An 11,432-nucleotide genomic window follows, 5' to 3' on the forward strand; every position below is an offset into this window, starting at 1 on the left:
TGGGGTTGGGTTGAGTTGGGTCCTGCTTCGTGCTGTAGGCCAACACACCCAGGGCGGACCGGATAGACTGTAGGCCCACGAGGGCACCTAGTCAGGCCAAAGGCCCAGCGAGCCGTCTGGATAGGCTGAAGGCCCCGAGAGGGTGGTCCAAACGTGTCGAGGCTCGGAGAGTGGGCCAGACAAACTGAAGGCCCGGTGCGGGCGGTCCAGTCATATTGTAGACTCAGAGAGTGGACCAGGAGAACTGAAGGCCCGGTGCGGGCGGACCAGTCACACTATAGACTCGAGATACATGGATGTTCTGTGTTTGTTCATGGTTGTATGAGGTTGGTATTTTGGGAGTAAGTCACTAAGGTGCTGTTTGTTTTTCCGAAGTGAAACTGTCTGAAGTCTGCAGACCACCTCTGCAGCCCTCTGCAGCAAAAGAGGTGGACCAAAATGTTGCAGACTGTAATGAGAAGCATGTTTGTTTTTTTAACGTCTGAAGACTGCTGCAGATATTCAAAAATTTAAAATAAAGTAATTTAATAAACCGAAAAAAGTTTTTTAATACCAAAAATTTAAAAATTACTGTCTTAAAACATTGAAATAAAATTCAAACAACCAAATTAGTCTTACAATAACATTTTTAAATAAAATTCATACAACCAAACTTTAATAATTTTCATTCCGTATTTTGCATCAATTGTTCGGCAAATTCATCTCGTAACTGGGTCATATATTCACGGTCCGCTGCAGTACCATGTGTTGGAATCTCATCTTCATCATTATCAACGATTGCATTGTTATTCCGAAGGTTCATCATATCGTGCAAAAAACTCATCATGTAGTCCCTCTCTTCTTATAAAATTATGAAGCGCAAAACATGCTAGGGTAATGTTTCGTTGTGTAACCAACGAGAATGGTGTCATCCTCTTCAATATAGGGAATCGTGTTTTCAAGACACCAAAAGCACGTTCAATGACATTACGAAGTTTTGCGTGTGGATGGTTAAATTTTTCTTTATTCGTTAATACACGTCTTCGACGGAAATCTCCAAGCCAATACCTCACATTATGGTACGGTGCCATAAAACCTCGAATGTTTGCATAGGCGGCATCACAAAGATAATATTTATCTGTAAAAAAAACAAAAAAAAAGTCTTGTATTTTTTCAAGCTAAGATAAAACTATTTAAATAACTATAAATTTACCTGCTGGTGGAAGCGGGAATGGTGCATGTGGATTTGCTAATGCTTCTGATAAAATTCTAGAATCGTGTGTTATCCCTTCCCAACCGGACACAACAAACGTAAACATCATGTTGAAGTCACATATTGCCAATACGTTTTGGTAACAATCGCCTTTTCCCCTACTTCTATATAAATCATGTTTGTTTGCAGGGACAACAACATGTATCAAAGTGCCATCAAGTGCACCAACTGCTCCCTTGAACACCCGTCGTAGCCTCCTATTATGTCCCAGAATGTTTGGATTCGGATTAAAAGAAGTTGACACTATAATTTCATGTGCGAAAAGCAACATTTTGTCCAACACTTCATGAAAAAACTTATGAATTGTTTGCTTTGAGTGTTGAAATCTCCACTTGATAATCACATAACGTTGGTTATGACCGATCATCATCAAAAACATAGCCATCTTCTCCTCAACTGACACATGTTTGCTATCCTTTAACACGTAGTTTACTCTAAAATGAGAACATAGTCGGACAAATGATTCACGGGACATGCGTAGCACTTCAACACATTGTAGATGATTACGGTGAAGTAAATCTAACATAAATTCATGTCCCGTCATTTCCGAATCGTTGTCCCGCACTCGTTTCACACCCCTCTTCCAAAAGTAGCGGTCGTACAAGTACATTAGAATTATGAGTAGTATTTTTTTTGTCGTTATTCATTAGGAACCTATTAATCAACACAAGTACCAAATAAAAAAACATAAAACTCAAGTACCAAATAAAAAAAATATAAAACTCAAGTACCAAATAATATAACCAAATAACCAAAATACATAACCACATAGTTCAAGTTCCAAATAAAAAAACATAAAACTCAACTACCAAATAAAAAAACATAAAAATCAAGTACCAAATAACATAACCAAATAACCAAAATACATAACCACATAGTTCAAGTTCGAAATATTGCAAATAACATTCAAGTACCAAATAACCACATACTGCAAATAACATTCAAGTACCAAATAACCAAAAAACATAACCACATAGTTCTAACACATGCAATTAAAACCTAAACAATTCAAATATGTAAACTTAATGGACAATCTTTCCATCCTTCAATACTCCTAAACTTGTAGCTGTCATCTCGATCCATCCTCTTAATATTTGTGGATCATTAGGCAAATTTACCCACATCTCTCTCATATTCATGGTCCCTCCAAAAATATGATAACCAGCAAATCGTAGAGGGTCTACTGGGCCTAACTCGAGTAACTCTAGCTTCTCTAAACATTGGGGAATTGTTGGCCCTTGAGTCAAATGTCGTAGAGATTTCTGCATCTCCAATGCTAAATCATCAGCAGTAATAGAAGCTTTAGGGGAGGCACTAGAAGGTGGCTCAGGTGAGGCACTAGCAGCTCGAGATCTAGGAGTTGAGGGTTTAGCTCTTTTGTTGGGGTTACCAGAAGGTGAAGCAGCAGAAAGTGGTGGCTGAGTAGTATGATTGGAAAAGATATCATCCTCATCTATGTTAACAGAAGGGGTGTCCATAACTTGTAGTGGTGCGACATGGAAAGAAGATGATCCATGTCCTGATGGTGTTTGGGATGTGGCATAGCTGAGATTACCAGAGGCACTATTTCCATCAAAGAGTTCTGCACAAAGCTCTAGAAACATATATATATATATATATATATATATATATATATATATATATATATATATATATATATATATACCTTTTTAAAGTCCTCCCACTCCTCATTTGTTAAGTTAAAAGTGTTTGTTTGAGGATTGTAAAGGTTGCCAGTTTTGTTTTTCAAGTATAACCATCCCATGTATTTGGCTTTAAGGTTGTCATAGGCGTTTTTCAATTGTCTTTGACTCAAATCCACACCAAACTTTTCCTTAATGGTTGTTCCTAATTTGTTCCATCAATGTTTGTGCAAACTCAAACCTTTTCTACCCACATTTTGTACTTCTTCAATGCAAGTGTTCAATAAGAATTTTGTTTGCTCATTGGTCCATGTATGTTTATCTGCCATTGCTAATAAAAAAAAACCATATGGAATACATACTTTAGCACACATAACCTTATACCAACAACTTTCAGCATAATTACAACTTGTATTGATGAAAATAACAAATTTCAACAAAGATTATTCATATTTCAGCAACAATTATGACACTTCAGTAACATTTTATGACATTTGAACAATATTTCATGATGTTTCAGCAACAATTTGTGACAATTCAGCAACAATTTGTGACATTTCAGCAATAATTAGTGACAATTCAGCAATATTTCATGACAATTAAGCAACAATATATGACATTTTAAGCACAAATTGAAGAAATTGGGGCAAGAACAAAGATTCAAGAACAACTATTTGATATAAAGGATGAACTATTTGATAAGATTAGCATCAAGATTAAGCAAAAACAAAGATTCAACAACAAAAATCAAACAATTAATATGAAGCATGAACAATGAAGTAAAACCACCAACAAAATCGAAATGTTGAAAATACCCAAGCACAATCGCTGCCTTCAGCAGCAAAAAATGAAAAAAAAAAAGAAGAAGAAAACAAACCTAGAATGACGAATGCCGGAAGGGGCTGTGCCGGTGGTGGCTGGTCTGAGAGGAGTATCGTGGTCGAGAGAAGGTTGGAGATGAGAGCCTCGCGATAGATTTCCTGGAACGAATGGGAAGTGGCCGCTTGTTTTTTAGGGTTTAGTTTTGAAGAGGTTAGAAGCAATTTTCAAGTGTTGTCCCAAGCAGAGGACGGGAAAAGGTTTTTAATTTCGAAGTCTGTGAAAAAACAAACAGTTGCGGGAAAGAAAGTGCTGCGCCGCGCAGCACGAAGAGGTTTGAAGATGTTTTTAATAAAAAAAAAACAAACAACACCTAAGCCTTCGAGCTTACAGTTTCAGTTTATTGTTTCAGGTTCAGCGGATGGTTGCGGGAAGGCGAAGGCCTGACCGTACACTTCGTCGATTTATGATTATGATTTCTGGGAACTCTGATGTTTAAACTATTTTGAAAACAAATTGTAATAACTGAATGGTTTTATATGATTTAAAAAGTTTTAAATTGGCATGATTTTTATGGATGTTACAAGTTGGTATCAGAGCCTTGGTTTGAGTGAATTGGAGGAAATCTCGTGTGAATCCAGTCTCAAACTAAGGAAAATGTTTTCAAATGTTTTTTTTAATAGTTTTCAAAATAAGAAAAGAAGGATGCATAGTGTACGATCAGCCGGAGCCAGTAAGTAGACCCCAAAATACCATGCATTTATTTGATTAAATGATATGTTAGAACAGCATGCTAGTACTAAGATAGGGATCCTCAGGAATCGTATGATATAATTGCCTGATCTTTGATCCCTTATCTTATGTAGAGTACCTTATTGATTGTTTATGACTCTTTCGTGTGTGAACTAACTATTCCGTGAATACTATAACTCACATGCTACATGGGTTAAGTGGTCTTAGGGTAAGGAGTTTGGTCCTGCTGCGCTGCTCTTGTCTGAGTCCAACCGTTGTAGGATTAAATCTTTTATCCTAAGAGTGTTTAAGCCGTGTGGCATGTGATTGTATTCATGCAATAGTTAACTGGCTCCAATGGAGGGTCGTGTGACAGTTCATGGATGGATGGGTTGTTTGGATGTGTCCGTCGGTTATGAGATATTTTTCCTTCCTCTAGGAGTGAGGACTGAGCGCATGCCATGCTTATGTATAGTTTTAGGGTGTTGTGATGATACTTGAGACAAATATGGGTAGGTGTGGAAAGTATTATGGGCCCGTACTACTAAAAGCACAAGACCCATACGCGTAGCAAGGAAGTCACAACCCCTATGGTTTTGGTTGGGAGTTGGTTCCCGGATTGTTATGAGGAGTATCTAATATCCTTTTGGTATGCTTTCAGCATGGTGGTTACACGTCTATTCGTGGCTGGATCCGGGTCAGGATCAGGAGAGGGCAGGCAGGAGTCGTCGACAGCGCCCGAGACTATCAGCCAGATGAGGCCAGACGAGATGCATAACAGGATCCCCTGCATGATGAGGTTGCTGCTATGTTTCGGGCTCAGTTGCCGGAGATGTTTGGGTCTATCAAGACCGCTATGGTGGAGTACTTTGATGATCGGTATGTAGCCCTCACTGAGGCGGCTGCCGCAGCAGCCACTGCAGCTGTATCAGCGGCAGGATTGGAAGCCGGACGAGTTTTTCAGTACCGGGACTTCGACAACACGAAGCCCCCGACTTTAGATGGGATTCAGGACCCTATCATAGCCATGAGGTGGCTATCGTACATCGAGGCATGATTTTTCACATGTTCTTGCCCGACTGACCAGAAGGCCAGGTGTGCCCTAAACATGTTAAGGTCCGGGGCGAAGGACTGGTGGAGATTGATGACAGGGTCTTATTCGGATGAGCGGAGAGCTGCAGTTTCTTGGGATCAGTTTAGGGAGATGTTCCTCTCCCACTAGATTCCGCGGGTCGAGCATGAGCGGCTAGCTCAGGAGTTCTTGGAGTTGAAACAGGACACGGAGTCGGTGACGGAGATCACCCGTATGTTCACTGAGAAGGCAATGTTTTGCCCAGAGTTTGCTTCCGAGGAGGCTCAGATGACACGATATCCTAGCATACTCAAGACTGATATTAGACAGTTCGTTGCTACCCAGCGATGTGATACGTTGTTGGATTTACAGGAGGCCGCTAGGCGGCGTGAGCTTGAGATTGAGTTGCAGTTGTGAGAGCAGAGGCAGGCCCCGGTGCAGTCACAACCGACGCCAAAGCGGTCTAAGACCGCTGATTCTAGGGTTGGAGGTTAGAGCGGCCGCACTTTTGAGAAGTGTGGGAAGGGTCATACCGAAGTTTCTAAGTCCGGTGGTGCGTGCCGCAAGTACGGAAAGAAGGGGCACTGTGCGAGGGATTGTCGCCAGCTGGCCCCAGTTAAGGAAGTGAGGATTTGTTATCACTCCCATCAGGTTGGCCACGTGAAGGCCAACTATCCACAGCTTGTTACATTGAGGACTACTGTCGCGGGTCAGGGTAGAGCAAAGCCTCCGAGGGCTCAGGGACGTGCCTTCCATCTTACGGCAGAGGAGGTCAGGACAGCGCCAGATGCGGCAGCGGGTACGTTTCCATCTCTGATCTTACTGTTTATGATTTTATTATGCGTTTTTCCACCTCTTTCTGCGTGAGTCATTAGAACATAGGAGGGTCAGGGGAGTTTAGTATCGAGGGGTTGTAGACGGTTAGTATCCACGGGTGTTGAAGAATGGGGAGTTAGGATATAGGATCACCACTCCAGGACTAGTAGCTGAGAATGGGGAGTTAGGATATGGGGAGTTGGGGTTCATCTGGGATTCGGTTTCCTTTGAAGTTCGGTTGAGTTGTGTTTTGGTTTCGCCGCCACTAGGTAGTAGTTAGTATCCCAAGTGGGGGAGAATTGGAAATTCTCAGATGGAGCATCACCCATTGAGGGTTCTGTTAGCTGCCAGGGTTCGACAATACATTCAGCACAAGTGTGCGGGCTAGTTAGCGTATGTGGTAGACATGCGGGTCAGGGTACAGACACTGATTTCCGAGAGGGTGTACGATCGACATCAGGCCTAGGGTTAGGCCGGGGTTAGAGTCCACGAAATGGATCAGGAGTTCGGAACCCCAAGTGGGTGAGAATAGTCTGCATAGGAAAGATCACCAGGAGGGGTGGTCCAGGGAGATGCTCAACAGTTTAGAGCGGTCCGGATAAACTGAAGGCCGGTGGGGCGTACCATTCAGGCTGAAAGCTTGGAGAACGGTCCAGACAGGCTGAAGGCCCAAAGAGGTGGTCCAGACATGCTGAAGGTTCTGAGAGTGGTCCAGATAGACTGGAGGCCTGGTGAGGCGGTCCAGTCATGCTGAAGACTTTGTGTGTGTTGGTAGATCTATGTGCGGGTATTGAGTATGCTGATATGCAATAGAAATCAGTAGGTCTGTCCCCATGCATTGATCATGCTGATGGAGTATACCGAAGACTTTGTATGGGTTTTGTTAGTTATATGATCAGGTTCTGAGTATATATGTGTTATGGGGTAGCAACTTGTTCTGCAAGTGGATAGTGTAGGGTGAGGTTTCAGCACTGTGACACTTGTTGGTGTTGGGAAGGACTTTGATTAGGCCTTTTTGGACAATGGAGGAGGTGAGTACCTCTAGGATGGGGTGCTGGACATCTGAAGTGACGACAACGGTGTCGATAGGTTATTGGGAGCATTCCAATCATCAGCTGCGGCCTGGAGAGGGCATACCAGACTCATGTTTTGGGCTTAGAGGCAATCCAGACCTATGCTAAGGACCATGTAAGGGTACTCCAGTCAAAGGCTGTGGGAATAGAGATTGTGTTGGTTATGTCTCTGGTAGGAGCGCGTTCGGATTGGATGTATTGTTGAGATTCGGGGGAGTTGCACTCGGTTGTGACGAATCAGAGGATGGTGGATGAGACGCAAGGATAGATCCTTGGATCTCAAGTTATGAGTAGACCCGAGTTATATTCATAGAGGTATTCCAATCTAGGGTATTCCATCTTGAGGATGACCAGACCCTATGATTGATTGGACCTGATATGCTTGGTATTCCAGCCCGAGGCTGATTGGGCCAGGTATAAGTGTTCGTGTTTATTAGTGGATTTATTATGTATGATATTTTGGGAGCTGAAGGACGCTTTATCCTGTCAGCACAAAGGGTTCGCTTCAGGAGGAGGGAAAGTTGGGTTTCCGATGCTTTGAATCATCAGGATTTTGTCAGGTTGGCAAAGTGGAATGTAGGTTAGACCTTTTGAAAAGGTCCGGTTAGATTCGCATCACTATTCACGTTTGGCAGCTGCAAAGGTGCATATTAGATGAGTAGGCAGTTGTATCGTTGGGTGATGTTCAGGTCGGAGAGCACTTGAACTATGTGGGGAAACCAGTGGCAGCATCGGAAAGGATCCGAGTAGACTTGGTAGCCAGAGTCCAAGATGCGGGAGCATTATCGTGAATGGTTCGCCGCAGCAGGCTTCAACGACGAAGCCTAGTTTAAGTGGGGGAGAATTGTAACATCCCAAGATTTGTCATTTATAGTCCCTGGGGATAGAAGGGTGAAGCCATGAAAGTCTAAGGGCTAAGTTGCAATTATTGGAATCAGGAGGAGTACGTTGCGCGTACATAAGGGTACGCTGAGCGTACTAGGCTCGCCCTAGTACGCTGGGCATACACTTATGTACGCTGGGTGTACTCATGACAGAAGGCAACCCTAATATTTAGGGTTTGGGGACTATATAAGCAACATTATGAGCACAAGGCCCTCCCTTACCCCACCCTCCACTGCTTATAGTCGTTTTCCCCAAACCCTAGCCATTTCCTTGAGTGTTTAAGCTTTTTGAGTGTTTCTTGAGTGTTTTAAGAAGAAGTTGTTGCATCAAGGAGTTGGAGAAGAAGATCAAGCTTGTAGATCTGAAGTTGGTTTGTGCCCTAGAAGCTCCAGAAGGTAAAAATCTTGGAACTTTATACTTGTATGAGATAGATCTAGTCATTTTAGCTTTATGGAAGCATTCTTGTCCCAAAAGTCCCAAAATGGTACATGTTATGATTTGGACGAAATGAGTTGTCATTTCAGACCATAGAGGAGGTCCTAAGTGATAAAAATGGTATTCCAATAGCTAGATTTGTCTCATGCATGAAGTAGGAAGGTCTTAATGGATTAAAGACCATGTGTTAAGAACTTTCTGGACGTCCAAAGTGATAAATTTCGAGACTTTGTAGTCCTAAGGCACATTTGGTCGATGGATCTGGAGTTTGGGCTTAAGTGCTTAAGCCATTAAGCACTTATTAGGGTTTTGGTGAAACGCAGTGTACGCCAGCGTAAATCTAGTACGCCCAGCGTACTGGGTCAACCACCCCAATGGTGGTCAACATCTGGACGAGTACGCCCCGCATACCAGAGGAGTATGCCCTGCGTACGTCCTCTGTTGGGCCTTTGACAATTGGGCTTCGGGTTTTGGGCTGTTTATGGACTAGTTGGATTTGGGCCTTTGCTGGACTTTATGAATATTATGTTTTGGGCCAAGTTTTGATAATGGATCTTGGAGTGAGGCCCAATTAGGGAGTTGGGCCCAATTTGGTAAATTGGGCCAATAATGGGTGTTGCTTAAGGTCTTTCAAGGTTATGGAATTGGCATTGGGCCTTGGCCCAATAAAAAGAATGGACATGATGGATTGTGTGGACCCCTAGTCAAGATTGTTATGTTGTGTAATGACTTGGTATTATTATGTGATAGTTCGGGATTTCCAGTGAGATAGCGGTTCGGGAGTTCGGTTCTTCAATTCATATAGACATTGTGAGGTGAGTTATTGTCACTATGTCAACAGGGTCTAAGGCACCAAGATCGACCCTTTATCGGATTTGTATCCAAGTATTTGCTTGATATGTTATTGATCTGCTAGATCTACGTCCTGGTCGTTAGGATGGTATTATGTTAGTAACCTGGTTGAGGTCGGTATCCTGGTATATAGGACGATTCTATGTTAGTGACCGGTTACTTCAGTATCCTGGTTATAGGATGGTTGTTGTGATAGTGATCTGTTACATCGGTATGATTATCTGTTATATATATGCTAGCGTATGAAATTTATGTGCACATGATTGTTGGATTGGTATGGGGGTTGGGTTGAGGCGGGTCCCGCTTTGTGTTGTAGGCCAACACACCCAGGGTGGACCGGATAGACTGCAGGCCCAGGAGGGCACCTAGTCAGGCCGAAGGCCCGGCGAGCGGTGCGGATAGGCTAAAGGCCCCGAGAGGGCAGTCCAGACGTGTCGAGACTCAGAGAGTGGGCAAGACAGACTGATGGACCGGTGCGAGCGGTCCAGTCATATTGTAGATTCAGAGAGTGGACCAGGAGAATTGAAGGCCCGGTGCCGGCGGACCAGTCACACTATAGACTCGAGATGCATGGTTGTTCTGTGTTTGTTATATGATATGCTCATGGTGGTATGAGGTTGGTATTTTGGGGGTAACTCACTAAGCCTTCGAGCTTACAGTTTCAGTTTATAGTTTCAGGTTCAACGGATGGCCGCGGGAAGGCGAAGGCGTGACCGTACACTTCCTCGATTTATGATTATGATTTCTGGGAGCTCTGATGTTTCAACTATTTTGAAAATAAATTGTAATAACTGAATGGTTTTATATGATTTAAAAAGTTTTAAATTCGCATGATTTTTATGGATGTCACATTATTAGTAGCAATACCTAGCATAAATCGGCAAAAGTACAATTTTAGGAGTGACTCAGTGTTAAAGCTACATAATCAGTAGTAGTTAGAGGTTCAGTCGTATAGACGCCTCGTCAGATGTCAACAAAAGATAGACCTCTAAGGAAAAGATCTAAGGATTTTCTCGAAGGATTAAAACTACAACAAAGCTTTAGAATATTGTCAAGGAGCTATTCATGTTATTAGGATGCATGGTTTTGGTTTCCGATATAGAACGTGAAAGAACCACGAATGATTAGTATAGATTCCTAAACATGTGTAAGTCCCTAAATCGCTTTGATCTATCAATCTGATCCACTTGATGGTGAGGAATCCCAATCAAGTGGATGATGCAAGATAGAATAGAGAAGAAGAACAAGAACAAGAACAAGATGAATCTTCAATGTATACAATGATATTCAATATGATCCAATACACAAGATTCACACACACACAAGTTCTCTCTTACTTTCTCTCTCTAGAAAGCCTTCTTCACGTTCTCTACACCTTGGACATTCCCACCTCTATTGACTTACCCCCATATATATACATGGACCGAAAACCCAAGCCCAAAACTCAATAGCTAGACCGAAATCACATGTGATTTCGGTCCAAACTATAACAAAACCCAAGACTGTTTCCGGACCTAGACCGAAAACTATAAATGCCTAGAAAAGCAAAGTATAAACCATAAATTTAGACCTAACAATCTCCGCCTTGGTTTATAGCTTTCTTTTCTTATGACCTAACAAACTCCCCTTGGATTTGTAGCTTGCTTTTATTTTCAATCTTCACTTTGTGCTTAGCTTCAGCATTATTCTTCGATTTCTTCACAACTTCAAGATGAACATATGAATCTTCTATATAAATGACTTCATCTTGAACAGTTGGGCTTTTCTTCAAAAATTTGACTTTGAACGCACGTTGGGTGTGGAGGCTTCTTGTAAGGATTCTTGAAAATCAACACTTTCAGCTTGAGAATCTT

At 42.3% G+C, this 11,432-nt stretch overlaps 1 protein-coding gene across 1 annotated transcript; it reads right to left on the reverse strand.

Annotated features, from left to right (window-relative positions):
- Positions 1 to 349: 349 nt before the first annotated feature.
- LOC145105681 (uncharacterized) lies at positions 350 to 1,796 on the reverse strand. The gene is made up of 3 exons (XM_079042763.1): positions 1,193 to 1,796; positions 1,048 to 1,117; positions 350 to 491 (listed from the first exon to the last, which is right to left on the reverse strand). Exons 1-3 carry the CDS (start codon positions 1,794 to 1,796, stop codon positions 350 to 352), a joined length of 816 nt encoding a protein of 271 aa, XP_078898889.1.
- Positions 1,797 to 11,432: the final 9,636 nt, after the last annotated feature.

The sequence above is a fragment of the Lactuca virosa genome, chromosome 4, assembly GCF_052849685.1.
Source record: "Lactuca virosa cultivar CGN04683 chromosome 4, Lactuca_virosa_CGN04683_v6, whole genome shotgun sequence".
Taxonomy (NCBI): Eukaryota; Viridiplantae; Streptophyta; class Magnoliopsida; order Asterales; family Asteraceae; genus Lactuca; species Lactuca virosa.

Coding starts and splice junctions, on each gene's coding strand:
- LOC145105681 (XM_079042763.1), bottom strand. CDS start 1,796: ATGACGGGACATGAATTTATGTTAGATTTACTTCACCGTAATCATCTA. Junction 1,118..1,192: donor ATTCCCGCTTCCACCAGCAG/GTAAATTTATAG, acceptor TTTTTTTTACAG/ATAAATATTATCTTTGTGAT. Junction 492..1,047: donor GCACCGTACCATAATGTGAG/GTATTGGCTTGG, acceptor GAATATCTGCAG/CAGTCTTCAGACGTTAAAAA.